This window comes from Scyliorhinus canicula, chromosome 16 (genome assembly GCF_902713615.1).
Source record: "Scyliorhinus canicula chromosome 16, sScyCan1.1, whole genome shotgun sequence".
Lineage (NCBI taxonomy): Eukaryota > Metazoa > Chordata > Chondrichthyes > Carcharhiniformes > Scyliorhinidae > Scyliorhinus > Scyliorhinus canicula.
In genome coordinates this window covers 139,233,894-139,249,539 of record NC_052161.1, presented here as the reverse complement: position 1 = coordinate 139,249,539, position 15,646 = coordinate 139,233,894, and the positions used below count along the sequence as shown (strand labels likewise).

The window sequence follows — 15,646 nt, the reverse complement described above, 5'->3', positions numbered from 1 at the left end:
CTCTCTCCCCTCTCTCTCCCTCGGTCTGTCTCTCTCTCTCTCCCTCGGTCTCTCTCCCTCTGTCTCTCTCTCTCTCCCTCGGTCTCTCTCCCTCTCTCTCCCTCGGTCTCTCTCCCTCTCTCTCTCTCCCTCGGTCTCTCTCCCTCTCTCTCCCTCGGTCTCTCTCCCTCTGTCTCTCTGTTATTCGCTCTGTGTGTGTTAGGTGAGCTGCCCTGTTTCCTGTGGCAAATTTTCCCAGGCATTCAGATTTATACACCTGCATTTCCACAAAAACTGAATAAAGAGTTTGGTGGCCTTTTGGACATCAGTGGATTTGAGGGAGGGAGAGAGTGGGATAAACAATGGAAAGCAGATCAGAAACCGCTTTGAGATAATGAAGATGTGACTGACGATAGAATAAACCTCCAATCACGTTGTTCCAACTCATCCATTCAGCTTGTCCCATGGGTCAGACTGGATCAGTCTGATCTAGTGAAAAGTAGTCAACCTTACGCTGCAGATTTATGAATAAATGAACAATGATGTGTTAGCTGGAACCTCCCGTATTAAATTAAATACATTTTTTGAATATATACATTCACCAGTCCAACTGAAATCCATGCGTTCACTTCAGATCCAACAGAGAAATCATTCACCCTGATTCCTGACCCGCGCTCCCACCTGTAACTTGTCCCTCCCCAGGGCGAGGGGGGGGGGGGGGGGTATTGGGGGGAGGGGGGTGAAAGGCAGATCTCCACCTTCAAATGACTCGGTGCACCTTCCACCTCTGGAGTAGGATTGGCCGAGGCCTGGGAGTCTGTGCCCAGGCCCAGCCCACTTGCCCTCGGAGGAACAGAACGCGGGCGAGGGACCTCATTATTGCGAAGGCAAGGCTTAAAGAAAAACACTTTTGCAAAGTGAAATCAGCTGAGTCAGCTAAAGAAATGCCACCAGCTGACACTTGAGGCTGGTATGGACTTTAAATTATGAAAACATTAAAAGCAGTTAAGCTTTTACAAGCAAACTGTTATGACATAAGGGATACACTTTGACAACTGTAAAGTGTTATCTAATAGCTAGCTCACAGACATTTCTATCCCCTACCTGTGGTATAAAGAGGGTCTATAAAGGGCTTTCCATCTTTCAAACTGCTACTCATTGTGCTCCCAGTTGGCTGTAAGTTATTTGATATTTTTGCTTGGTGTTAACACCTGAGGTAGGATTCCCCCCCCCCCCCCCCCCCTCCCCCCCCCACTCCCTCCCCCCACCTTTCTGCTGCCCCAGGAAGACCCAGACATGGAAGTTCCCCTCCAAACCACCCCCCACCTTGACTTGGAAATATATTGTCGTTCTTTCACTGTCGTCGGGTCAAAAATCCTGGAACTCCCTTCCTAACAGCACAGCGGGTGTACCTACACATCGGGGACTGCAGCGGATCAAGAAGGCAGCTCACTACCACTTTCCCAAGGGCACTTACATGCCCACATCCAGCCAGCGATCCCAACATCCCAAGGGAACAGGAAAAGCTGAGCTGGGACACAGTTAAGAGTGAACACAGGTGTCTCATGCGCTACACATCCCGAGAAACCCCGAATAATGTCAGGATTAATACTATCACCTTTAAATGGTGCAGGAAATGAGGGATCAAATGGAAACTGCGCCAATTATGAGAAGACAGGCCTCTCTCTGGGAACTGGCAATCCACCCAACCCTGACCCTCAACATTATTGTAAAGGAATCTGCAAAATGATATTTTTAAGAAGCTTTCGGAGACCCAGAGGCCGTTGAGAATGTTTGTGTAATGCCTCACGGTCAGAGAAGGCAATGGAAGGAGATTCAATAATCACTTTCAAAAGCAAATTGGGTAAATCATTGATCAGGGAATATTTTCAGAGTTGCCTTGAATGACCATGAAACGGGACTAAACTTTCAACGGGCCAGCACTGGTGTGATTGGCCGAATGGCCTCTTTTTATGCTGGAAGGTGACGAGAAACCTATGATTCCACGATGGGTCCCTTCTTTCACCAGAGGCAGGGAATCAATCACTCAGCCAGCGAGGAGAGAGAAATGGCTGAAGTTCACACAGTCCAGAAAGGGATTAGTTCGAAAGATGAATTTGATCCCAATGGGTCAACAACAGAATCACAGCCCAGGGGAAAGGCCATCGCAATGGGGTTTTCATGGATAGAATCACAGGATTTAATTCTCAGATCATGGAACACAATTCCCGATTTACAGCACACAATCCCCCCAAATTATGAATCCCCCCCGCGCCCCAGAAACATCTTGGAAAACAGAATTAGGCTAATTATTCAGTCGCTGTAAACCACTGGGCCTGCTGGAGTGAAGTGTAGGCTGTGAAGTAACAACGCTGGGGTTTGACTTCGTCACTCACTAAAAAACTGTGGCTTCTCACCGAGGAAGTTGCAAGTTCAACAGATGGCAGGCTAATGCCATTACCTGACGCTGCCAACAATGCGCAGATGGCAACTGCATGGCGCAGGATGCGGTACTGATTTGTCTGTGACCTGGAATGGACTGGGTAATCTGAAGGAAAGTGGGTCTCGGGGATCAATGGGGAGGTGGGGGATTCAGCCCCTCAGATCTGTCCCACAATCCCGTTAGATCGCGTCTGGTCTGCATCTCAACTCCATTCGGCATCATTTCCCCTCAACCCCACGACAGGACAAGAGTGACCCTTAACTAACACAGATCTGTTATCCTGACTCCTTTCTGGTTTTCTCGACAGAGGTTTACTAGTAAGCAGGACGTGATCCGACACTACAACATGCACAAGAAGCGAGATAACTCCCTGCAACACGGGTTCATGCGGTTTAGCCCACTGGATGACTGCAGTGTCTACTACCATGGCTGCCACCTCAATGGAAAGAGCACACACTACCATTGCATGCAGGTAACCCCCCCCCCCCCCCCCCTCCGTCCCCCCCTCCCCCACTCCCACCAGGGAGCTATTCTGTTTCTGCTGCTTTACAGTGGTGATGTGTTGAGTAACTACAGTTCACTCATTTGCTGCTGGTTAGTGTCTGTGGATTCGATTGGACCACACCCGGCAGAGTAGGCAACGGTGTCGCGGCGATGTCAGTGCTCCGGGGGCACGGGTTCAAAACCCACCACAGCAGCTGGGAGAATTTTAAGTTTAGTTAATAAATTTGCAAAGTAGATTAGTCTCAGTGATGGTGACCATCAATTGTCATTAAAATCCGGTTCAGGGAATACAATCTGCTGATCCTGCCTGACTTCTAACTTCCAGCCCAAGCTATTGACTGTGCTCCTGAAGTGGCCAAACAAGCTCCTCAGTTCAAGGGCAATTAGGGGTGGGAAACAAAGCTTAAAATAATTGAAATGCTTCCTCTGTGTTCCCAATGCCATTTTTGAACAGTAATGCAAGGACGGTGAGGGGACAACCCTCGGCCCCATTCGAAGCCAGAATGATGCTGGGAACGCCAAGTAGCATAATCCGGGTCACAGGTCACCGAGTACTGAACCTAATTCTTTGCATCAGTCTTCATGGTGGAAGACACTAGTAGCATACAAGAACTTCAAGTGAGTCAGGGGTCAGAGGTGAGTGCAGTGGCTATCACTAAGGAGAAGGTTCTGGGGAAACTGAAAGGTCTGAAGGTGGAGAAGTCACCTGGACCGGATGGACTACACCCCAGGGCTCTGAAGGAGATGGCTGAGGAGATTGTGGAGGCATTGGTGATGATCTTTCAGGAATCACTGGAGGCAGGAAGGGTCCCAGAGGACTGGAAAACAGCGAATGTAAACATCCCTGTTTAAGAAGGGAGAGAGGCAGAAGAGGGGAATAGGCGGCATGATAGCACAGTGGTTAGCACAGTTGCTTCACAGCTCCAGGGTCACAGGTTTGAATCCCAGCTTGGGCCACTGTCTCCCCGTGTGTGCGTGGGTTTCCTCCGGGTGCTCCGGTTTCCTCCCACAGTCCAAAGATGTGCAGGTTAGGTGGATTGGCCATGATAAATTGCCCTTAGTGTCCAAAAAGGTTAGGTGGGGTTACTGGGTTACGGGGGTAGGGTGGCGATGTGGGCTTGGGTAGGGTGCTCTTTCCAAGGGCCGTGCAGACTCGATGGGCCCAATGGCCTCCGCCTGCACTGTATATTCTATGATTCTATGATTCCATGATAGGCCGGTTATCCTGACTTTGGTCGTTGGCAAGATGTTAGAGTCTATAGGGAGAAGCAGTGGCACAGGGATATTGTCACTGGACTAGTGATCTACAGGCCCAGAGTACTCTGGGGCCCCAGGTTCGAATCCCCGCCACTGCAGATGGTGAAATTTGAATTCAATAAAAATCTGGTGTTAAAAGTCTAATGATGACTATGAAACCAGTGTCAATTGTTGTAAAAACCCATCTGGTTCACTCATGTCCTTGAGGGAAGGCAATCTGCCATCCTTGCTCGGTCTGGCCGACATGTGACTCCAGACCCACAGAGCTGCGGTTGATTCTTAACCGCCCCTCAAGGTCAAACGAGATGGGCAATAAATGCTGGCACAGCCCTCCACATCCCATGAACAAATTTTTAAAAAATTATTCAGGTTGAGATTGCGGAATATTTGGAAGTGCATGGTAAAATAGGGCTGAATCAACACGGCTTCAGTAAGGGAAGGTCATGTCCAACAAATCTGTTAGAGTTCTTTGAGGAGATAACGAGGAAGTTAGACAAGGAAGAGCCAGTGGATGAAATCTACTTGCATTTCCAGAAGGCCTTTGACATGGTGCCGTACAAAAGGCTGCTAAATAAGATAAGAGCTCATGGTGTTAGGGGCAAGGTATTGGCATAAATAGAGAATTGGCTGACTGGCAGAAGGCAGAGAGTGGGGATAAAGGGGTCTTTTTCAGGATGACAGCTGGTGAGTAGTGGTGTGCCTCGGGGGTCAATGTTGCGATCACAACTATTCATGATATACATTAATGATCTGGAAGAAGGAACTGAAGGCACTGTTGATAAGTCTTCAGATGATACAAAGATCTGTAGAGGGACAAGTAGTATTGAGGAAGCAGAGAGGCTGCAGAAGGACTTGGGGACAGGCTAGGAGAGTGGACAAAGAAGTAACAGATGGAATACAATGTGGATATGTGTGAGGTGCACTTTGGAAGGAAGAATAGAGGCATAGACTATTTTCTAAATGGGAAAAGGCTTTGCAAATCTGAAGCACAAAGGGACTTAGGAGTCCTAGTTCAGGATTCTCTTAAGGTTAACGTGCAGGTTCAGTCAGCAGTTAGGAAGGCAAATGCAATGTTAGCATTCATTTTGAGAGGGCTAGAATACAAGAGCAGGGATGTACTTTTGAGTCTCTGGTCAGACCCCATTTGGAGCATTGTGAGCAGTTTTGGGCCCTGTATCTAAGGAAGGATGTGCTGGCCTTGGAGAGGGTCCAGAGGAGGATCACAAGGATGATTCCTGGAATGAAGAACTTGTTGTATGAGGAACGGTTGAGGACTCTGGATCTGTACTCGTTGGAGTTCAGAAGGATGAGAGGGGATCTTATTGAAACTTATAGGCTACTGCGAGGCCTGGATAGAGTGGATGTGGAGAGGATGTTTTCACTTGTAGCAAAAACTAGAACCCGAGGGCACCATCTCAGAGGAAAGGATGATCCTTTAAAACTGAGATGAGGAGGAATTTCTTCAGCCAGAGGGTGGTGAATGTGTGGAACTCTTTGCCGCAGAAGAGATAGATAGGTTGGGTGGATTGGCCATGCTAAATTGCCCGTAGTGTCCTAAAAAGTAAGGTTAAGGGGGGGGGGGAGTTTTTTGGGTTACGGGTATAGGGTGGATATGTGGGTTTGAGTAGGGTGATCATTGCTTGGCACAACATCGAGGGCCGAAGGGCCTGTTCTGTGCTGTACTGTTCTATGTTCTATGTTCTTGATTAATAAGAGGATTAGGGCGAATGAGGCGAAGGCAGGAGTTTGGGGGTGAGAAACATGTCAACCGTAATCGAACGACAGAGCAGATTTGATAGGCCGAATGGCCTAATTCCTATGGTCTCATGAAACGTCTGCCCTGGCGATGCTGTGTTGTTAGATAAGGAGGAGGAAGCTAGGAGCGGGATGGTAACGAAGGCAGAAGCTGGTAGCAGCTGCTGGGAAGGTGGAGCCAGTGAGACCCCCTGGAAAAGTTTCATCGCTGCAGCAGATGTGGTCCAGCAGAGCTCGACCAGACTGAAAGTTTGGGAGGGAGGTTCAAAAGATTCAAACCTGCCTCTCAAATGAAAGGAGGACAAAGCTCAGAACAAAGAGGAATTTTTTTTTTTAAGCTGAAATCTCACTCATGCCGCAGCCTGCTGTAATTCCAGCAAGGCTGCATCTCTTGCGAGTTTTTCAGTCTTTCACACTCGTGACACATCCGCAATCGTCCAATTCCCAGTGTGCGATATCCTCGATGAACTCGGCAGCGGCTCCCGGGACCAATCTGCTGCAGGAAATGCTCTTCCTGCTTCCAGCAGCATGTTGTCATTCAGGAGCAGTTTGTGCTTAGTTGTGATATTATTTGAAGCTAATTTTAGCTCGGGGCTGGGGAACGTGCAGTTAAAATAATACGTACAGGGGAGAGTTAGGCCCAAAATAAATCCTCCTGATCTTTATCAGCACCAGGGGTCAAGTTCAAAGAGCGAGGATTTGGAATTAGGGACTGATACCATTCTGAATGTGTTGATTGACAATTATTAAACCTGTGATAGAAGCGTTAAAGGATTATCAGTTCCTTCAAGAAGAAAACGAGATTTGTAAGCCACAGTTTTTACTGCCTGTAATATTCAAAGTTATCCCTGCTGCTTCCCTATCAGTACAGCCCTGGTTCCCTTCATATCTCTCTCTCCAACCACACATCTCAAAATGACGAAATCAATAAAGGCATAGAGTACAAAAATAAGGAAGTTATGTTAAATCTGTACACGGTTCAGTTTCAACTGGAGTATTGTGCCCAGCTCTTGGCATTACACTTTAGGAATGATTGGAAAGGGTGAGGGAAAGATTCAGGAGAATGGTTCCAGGGACGAGAGACTTCAGTCATGTCGATAAATTGAAGACGTTGGGACTAATTTCCTTGGATATGAGAGGCAGGGAGATTTGGAAGAGGTGTTCAAAATCATGAGGGATCTGGACAAAGTAGATGGGGAGGCAGAAACTGTCCTATTGATGGATCAAGAACCAGAGAGCACAGATTTAAGGTAATTGACAAAAGAAGTAATGCCAAGATCAGGGAGAGGAAATTAATTTAGCAAGTCAGGAATTGGAATGCACAGGATGTGGGCGTCGCTGGTTAGGCCAGCATTTATTGCCCATTGCTAGATGCCCTTGAGGAGGTGGTGGTGAGCTGCCTTCTTGAACTGCTGCAGTCCCTGTGGTGTAGGTACACCCACAGTGCCGTTAGGGAGGACGTTCCAGGATTTTGACCCAGCGACAATGAAGGAACGGAGATATATTTCCAAGTCAGGGTGGTGAGTGATTTGGAGGGGAACCTCCAGGTGGTGGGGTTCCCAGGTATCTGCTGCTCTTGTCCTTCTAGATGGTAGTGGTCATGGGTTAGTGGTCACGCTGCTGTCGAGGGAACCTTGGCGAGTTCCGGCAGTGCATCTTATAGATGGTACCCATGGCTGCTGCTACTGTGCATCGGTGGTGGAGAGAGTTAATGGGCGCGATTCTCTGCTGCCCACGATGGGTCGGAGAATAGCGGGAAGGCGCCCCGACATTTTTCACGCCCTCCTGCCATTCTCCCCCCCCTCCCCCCCCCCCCACGGCCGCCCCACGACACGAATTGCTGCTCGCCATTTTTTACTGCGGACAGCGATTCTCCCCAGGCCGATGGGCCGAGTTCCCAGGCCTTTACGGACGTTTTTACGGCAGCAAACACACCTTCTTGCTGCCGTCCTAAAAACGGCCACAACATGCCCATTCTGGGCATCCAGGGCCCCGATTGGCACGGCTACGTACCACGGCCGTGCCAAGGGGGGCATGGGCCCGCGATCGGTGGGCACTGATCGCGGGCAGTGCGTCCATAACGGACGCACTCTTTCTCCCTCCGCCACCCCGCAGGATCAGTCCGCGGGGCGGCCGATGGAGATGACGGCCCCGCGCATGCACGGGTTGGAGCCGTCCAACCCGCGCATGCGCGGCTGGCGTCATCGTGCGCGTCAGCCGGCGTGACGCTTGGCACGCGGTCTTAGCGACGGTCGCTAAGGCCGCGATGCCGTGCTTCATGGGGCCCCGCTGCTAGCCCCGCCCGGGTGGGGAGAATCGGGTCCCGGGAGGGGGCACGGAGGCTGCCGTGAAACACGACCAGTTTCACGGCAGCCTTTACGATTCGCCGCATTTGCGGAGAATCACGCCCAATGTTTGTGGACAGAGTGTCAATCCAGCTGTCTGCTTTGTCCTGGATGGTGGCGAGCTTCTTATTTTAAAACAAATTTAGAGTACCCAATTCATTTTTTCCAATTAAGGGGCAATTTAGCGTGGCCAATCCACCTATCCTGCACATCTTTGGGTTGTGGGGGCGAAACCCCACAAACACGGGGAGAATGTGCAAATTCCACATGGACAATGGCACAAAGCCGGGATCGAACCTGGGTCTGGCATCATGAGGCAGCAGTTCTAACCATTGCCCCACCGTGCTGCCCTCTGGTGCCGAGCTTCTTGAGTGTTATTGGAGCTGCGCTCACCCAGACAAGTGGAGAGTATTCCATTCCACTCCTAACTTGTGCTTTGTAAATGGTGGACAGGCTTTTGGGAGTCAATGGTGAGTCACTCGCCACAGGATTCCTAACCTCACCTCTGACCTGCTCTTGTAGCCACAGTATTAATATACCTAGCCCAGTTCAGCTTCTGATCAATGGGGCACGTTGGTCTCGGGGTATGATTCTCGCTTTGGGTATCTCGGTGTCGAACTTTGCGAGAGGTCCAGGGTTCAAATCCCGGACGAACCCTTTGATGATGTTGGTCAAGCGACATGCTTTCTTCGAAGGCAAATGGAGTTTGTCCTTCATTGCTAGAGAGATGGAGCTTAAGACTAGGGAGGTTATGCTGCAATTGTATAAGGTGTTAGTGAGGCTACACCTGGAATATTGTGTTCAGTTTTGGTCTCCTTATCTGAGAAAGGACGTACTGGCACTGGAGGGTGTGCAGAGGAGATTCACTAGGTTAATCCCAGAGCTGAAGGGGTTGGATTACGAGGAGAGGTTGAGTAGACTGGGACTGTACTCGTTGGAATTTAGAAGGATGCGGGAGGGATCTTATAGAAACATATAAAATTATGAAGGGAATAGATAGGATAGATGCGGGCAGGTTGTTTCCACTGGCGGGTGAAAGCAGAACGAGGGGGCATAGCCTCAAAATAAGGGGAAGTAAATTTAGGACTGAGTTTAGGAGGAAATTCTTTACCCAAAGGGTTGTGAATCTATGGAATTCCTTGCCCAGTGAAGCAGTTGAGGCTCCTTCATTAAATGTTTTTAAGGTAAAGATAGATAGTTTTTTGAAGAATAAATGATTAAGGGTTATGGTGTTCGGGCCAGAAAGTGGAGCTGAGTCAACAAAGGATGAGCCATGATCTCATTGAATGGTGGAGCAGGCTCAAGGGGCCAGATGGCCTACTCCTGCTCCTAGTTCTTATGTTCTTATGGAACGCCCAGGATGTTGATAGTGGGGGATTCAGCGATGGTAATGCCATTGAATGTCAAGGGGTAATGGTTAGATCCTCTCTTGGAGGAGATGATCATTGCCTGGCATTTGTGTGGTGCGAATGTAAGTTGCCACTTGTCAGCCCAAACCTGGATGTTGTCCAGGTCTTGCTGCAACATGGACTGCTTCATTATCTAAGGAGTCACAAATGATGCTGAGCAGTGTGTGATCGTCAGTGAACATTCCCACACCTGACCTTATGGTGGAAGGGAAGTCATTGATGAAGCAGCTGAAGATGGTTGGGCCTCGGAGACTACCCAGAGGAACTCCTGGTGATGTCCTGGCACTTTGACGGTTGACCTCCAACAACTACAACCATCTTCCTTTGTGCCAGGTATGACTCCAACCAGCAGAGGGTTTTCCACTGATTCTTATTGACTCCAGTTTAGCTAGGGGTCCTTGATGCATTACTCGGTCAAATGCCACCTTGATGTCAAGGGCAGTCACTCTCACCTATGGAAGAGGCAGAGTGTGGGAAAGGCAGAGTGTGGAAGAGGCAGAGTGTGGGAGAGGCACAGTCTGGGAGAGGCAGAGAGTGGAAGAGGCAGAGTGTGGGAGAGGCAGAGTGTGGGAGAGGCAGAGTGTGGGAGAGGCACAGTCTGGGAGAGGAAGAGTCAATTGAGGTTTCAAAGGGGAATTGGGTCATTATGTGAAAAGTCTCTGGGGACAAGGCAGGGAAGTTTCCCGAGGTGAATTGCTCCTTCTGAGAGCCAGCAGTGATACCTCCTTCAATACTGTAACCATTCTCTGATTGTATTATTCTATAAAACAAAAGAGAGGGATGACCAGTTAACGTGGGGTTTTTTTCTGGTGATGTTGGTGGCGGAAAGAATGTTAGCCAGGGCATCAACTCTTCTCTGGAGGCCGTCACTGGCTCAATAACATTTACCTCAACAAAGGAGCGGGAGCTCATTTGAAAATCCTATCGAAAGGACACATCTTTGCACAATGCAGGAATCTCTCAGGATTGAACAAGCCTGAGCTGAGAGTAGGTCGGGAAATCTCATCCTGGACAATTTGAAGTCAGTTTAATTCCAGCTGGGTGGACCAACACCAGAATACTGCACTACCTGCGCCACCCCTGCACCCTAACCCTGCCTGTCACCATTCTTCTCAATGGAACCACGAGTGCAGCTGCAATTGACACATTGCAAAAAGCAACTTGTCCTGTTGCAGTGCGCGTAGGGTCCCAATTGCGATTTTGGGATTGGAGTAGGTATAGAGTGCGCCTTGTGCACTGTATAAGGGGCTGTGCAACCTGACCAGTGTTTATTAAAGTAACAGCTGGGATGCTGCTCACCAATAACTTCCTATTAATAATAATAATCTTTATTACTGTCACAAGTAGGCTTACATTAACATTGCAATGAAGTCACTGTGAAAAGCCCCTAGTCGCCACATTCCGGCACCTGTTCGGGTACACTGAGGGAGAATTCAGAATGTCCAATTCACCTAACAAGCACGTCTTTCGGGACTTGTGGGAGTAAACCGGAGCACCCGGAAACCCACGCAGACACGGGGAGAACGTGCAGACTCCGCACAGACAGTGACCCAAGCCGGGAATCGAATCTGAGACCCCGGTGCTGCGAAGCAACAGTGCTAACTACTGTGCCACCGTGCCGCCCACGGTGAGACTGGGAGCAGAAGGAACGAATCAGAACGCTCGGATCTCCCACTGGCAACAACAAATTAAAATCAACCCCGTTGTCTAAGCTCCAACAACTAGCATTTATAAAGCGCCTTTAATATAGCGAAATATCCCAAGGATAATAGGAGCATTATCAAACAAAATTTGATCCTTCACACATAAGGGGGTATTTGCACAGATGATCCTTTATGGCCGAGGTAGGTGTTGAGCAGGAGCATGAGCTCACAAGCGGGGAGGTTTCGGGAGTCCATTCCACATCTTACAGCCAAGGCAATTGAAAGCATTGTCCCTTCTAAGAATGGCTTCCGAGGAGAGTGGCTAGCAGCTAAACACATGTCCCTTTTAAGGCGTTAGCAGCTTCCATCGAGGAACTCTGCATGGGGAGAGAAGTTGGCGTTAATGGAATTAGTGTTGAGTTTTCCAACTGGAAGTGAAATCGATTAAATCTTTGTGTTTCTACCCAAAGTAATTAAACCAGAAATTTCAAATTGGTAAATCATTTATTTAGACCTTGAAATTAAGTTGTGCAAATATAAATGGGCTGGGTCTCGGTGCGCTGGTCTGAAATTCCCCGTTCTGTTATTTGGACAAAGACATCAACTCTAGGCTGGTTTAGCTCACTGGGCTAAATCGCTGGCTTTTAAAGCAGACCAAGGCAGGCCAGCAGCACGGTTCGATTCCCGTATCAGCCTCCCCGAACAGGCGCCGGAATGTGGCGACTAGGGGCTTTTCACAGTAACGTCATTGACGCCTACTCGTGGCAATAAGCGATTTTCATTTCATTTCTTCTCCATGACAGCGTCTTCTACTGCCTCGGCCCAAGGTCCTGCAGTTCCCTCCCTCACCTGAACGGTGTTAAGGTGCTATACAAATGCAAGTTCTCGTTATAAAGGCAAAATGCTGCAGTTGCTGGAAACCTGAAATATAATCAGGAAATATTCAGCATCTGTGAGAGAAACTGAGTTAATGTTTCACCTCAGCGGCCTTTCAAATTCTTATCAATGCCATTGACCGGAAATGTTAACTCAAAATGTTTCCACAAGCTGTTCTCCCCGGGGTTAAAGTGGCTCCTGCCGGAACCCTTCACTCAGGAATAGCACCAGAGGTCACGTGACCCAGAGGCCACAGGACAGTGTGAGTCACAGTCAACAACATGGCAGCAGATCACATTCCCACTGTACAAATCAATAGGACGGAAGGAGGGGGCTCTATAGGATGGGGGCTCGATAGGATGGAGCTCTATAGGAGGGGGCTCTATAGGATGGGGCTCTATAGGATGGGGCTCTATAGGAGGGGGCTCTATAGGAAGGGGCTCTCGAAGGTTGGAGCTCTATAGGAGGGGGCTCTATAGGAGGGGGCTCTATAAGGAGCAGTCTCTATAGGAGGGGGCTCTATAGGATGGGGCTCTATAGGATGGGGCTCTATAGGAGGGGGCTCTATAGGAGGGGGCTCTCGAAGGTTGGAGCTCTATAGGAGGGGGCTCTATAGGAGGGGGCTCTATAAGGAGCAGTCTCTATAGGAGGGGGCTCTATAGGAGGGGGCTCTATGGGATGGGGCTCTATAAGGAGCAGTCTCTATAGGAGGGGCTCTATAAGGAGCAGTCTCTACAGGATGGGGATCTATAGGATGGGGCTCTATAGGAGGGGGCTCTATAGGATGGGGCTCTATAGGAGGGGGCTCTATAGGATGGAGCTCTATAGGAGGGGGCTCTATAGGAGGGGGATCTATAGGATGGGGCTCTATAGGAGGGGGCTCTATAGGATGGGGCTCTATAGGATGGGGCTCTATGGGATGGGGCTCTATAGGATGGGGCTCTATAGGATGGGGCTCTATAGGATGGGGCTCTATAGGATGGGGCTCTATGGGATGGGGCTCTATAGGATGGGCTAATGGGCCCTATAGGATGGGGCTCTATAGGAGGGGGCTCTCTAAGGTTGGAGCTCTATAGGAGGGGGCTCTATAGGAGGGGGCTCTATAGGAGGGGGCTCTATAGGATGGAGCTCTATAGGAGGGGGCTCTATAGGATGGAGCTCTATAGGAGGGGGCTCTATAGGATGGGGCGCTATAAGGATGGGGCTCTATAGGATGGGGCTCTATAGGATGGGGCTCTATAAGGAGCAGTCTCTATAGGATGGGGCTCTATAGGAGGGGGCTCTATAGGAGGGGGCTCTCTAAGGTTGGAGCTCTATAGGAGGGGGCTCTATAGGAGGGGGCTCTATAGGATGGAGCTCTATAGGAGGGGGCTCTATAGGATGGGGCTCTATAGGATGGAGCTCTATAGGAGGGGGCTCTATAGGATGGAGCTCTATAGGAGGGGGCTCTATAGGATGGAGCTCTATAGGAGGGGGCTCTATAGGAGAGGGCTCTATAAGGAGCAGTCTCTATAGGATGGGGCTCTATAAGGAGCAGTCTCTATAGGATGGAGCTCTATAGGAGGGGGCTCTATAGGAGAGGGCTCTATAAGGAGCAGTCTCTATAGGAGGGGGCTCTATAGGATGGGGCTCTATAGGATGGAGCTCTATAGGAGGGGGCTCTATAGGATGGGGCTCTATAGGAGGGGGCTCTATAGGATGGGGCTCTATAGGAGGGGGCTCTATAGGAGGGGACTCTATAGGAGGGGGCTCTATAGGATGGGGCGCTATAAGGATGGAGCTCTATAGGAGAGGGCTCTATAGGATGGGGCGCTATAAGGATGGGGCTCTATAGGATGGGGCTCTATAGAATGGGGCTCTATAAGGAGCAGTCTCTATAGGATGGGGCTCTATAGGAGGGGGCTCTATAGGAGGGGGCTCTCTAAGGTTGGAGCTCTATAGGAGGGGGCTCTATAGGATGGAGCTCTATAGGAGGGGGCTCTATAGGATGGGGCTCTATAGGATGGAGCTCTATAGGAGGGGGCTCTATAGGATGGAGCTCTATAGGAGGGGGTCTATAGGATGGAGCTCTATAGGAGGGGGCTCTATAGGAGAGGGCTCTATAAGGAGCAGTCTCTATAGGATGGGGCTCTATAAGGAGCAGTCTCTATAGGATGGAGCTCTATAGGAGGGGGCTCTATAGGAGAGGGCTCTATAAGGAGCAGTCTCTATAGGAGGGGGCTCTATAGGATGGGGCTCTATAGGATGGAGCTCTATAGGAGGGGGCTCTATAGGATGGGGCTCTATAGGAGGGGGCTCTATAGGATGGGGCTCTATAGGAGGGGGCTCTATAGGAGGGGGCTCTATAGGAGGGGGCTCTATAGGAGGGGGCTCTATAGGATGGGGCTCTATAAGGAGCCGTCTCTATAGGATGGGGCTCTATAGGAGGGGGCTCTCTAAGGTTGGAGCTCTATAGGAGGGGGCTCTAAAGGATGGAGCTCTATACGGTTGGAGCTCTATAGGAGGGGGCTCTATAGGATGGGGCTCTATAGGATGGAGCTCTATAGGAGGGGGTCTATAGGATGGGGCTCTATAGGAGGGGGCTCTATAGGATGGGGCTCTATAGGAGGGGGCTCTATAGGAGGGGGCTCTATAGGAGGGGGCTCTATAGGAGGGGGCTCTATAGGATGGTGCTCTATAAGGAGCAGTCTCTATAGGATGGGGCTCTATAGGAGGGGGCTCTATAAGGAGCAGTCTCTATAGGAGAGGGCTCTATAGGATGGGGCTCTATAGGAGGGGGTTCTATAGGAGGGGGCTCTATAGGAGGGGGCTCTATAGGAGGGGGCTGTATAGGAGGGGGCTCTATAAGGATCAGTCTCTATAGGAGGGGGCTCTATAAGGAGCAGTCTCTATAGGATGGGGCTCTATAGGAGGGGGCTCGATAGGATGGGGCTCTATAGGAGGGGACTCTATAAGGAGCAGTCTCTACAGGAGGGGGCTCTATTTGAGGGGGCTCTATAGGATGGGGCTCTATAAGGAGCAGTCTCTATAGGATGGGGATCTATAGGATGGGGCTCTATAGGATGGGGCTCTATAGGATGGGGCTCTATAGGAGGGGGCTCTCTAAGGTTGGAGCTCTATAGGAGGGGGCTCTATAGGAGGGGACTCTATAGGATGGAGCTCTATAGGAGGGGGCTCTATAAGGAGCAGTCTCTATAGGAGAGGGCTCTATAAGGAGCAGTCTCTATAGGATGGGGCTCTATAGGATGGGGCTCTATAGGATGGGGCTCTATAAGGAGCAGTCTCTAAAGGAGGGGGCTCTATAGGATGGGGCTCCATAGGAGGGGGCTCTACAGGAGGGGGCTCAATAGGAGGGGGCTCTATAGGAGGGAGCTCTATAGGAGGGGGCTCGATAAGGAGCAGTCTCTATAGGATGGAGCTCTATAGGAGGGGGCT

General features: G+C 50.0%; 1 protein-coding gene across 9 annotated transcripts in view; it reads left to right on the top strand.

The window, feature by feature from the left end:
* The window catches only part of casz1 (castor zinc finger 1), a 507,648-nt gene that overhangs the window by 433,270 nt on the left and 58,732 nt on the right, over positions 1 to 15,646 (top strand). For 7 of the 9 annotated variants that reach the window (XM_038773686.1, XM_038773688.1, XM_038773691.1 and 4 more), the window contains one exon: positions 2,730 to 2,894. The exons of the other annotated variants lie outside the window; for them this stretch is intronic. In XM_038773686.1, coding sequence (XP_038629614.1) covers positions 2,730 to 2,894 — 165 coding nt within the window. The remainder of the gene's footprint in view (positions 1 to 2,729; positions 2,895 to 15,646) is intronic. 9 annotated transcript variants of the gene reach the window in all.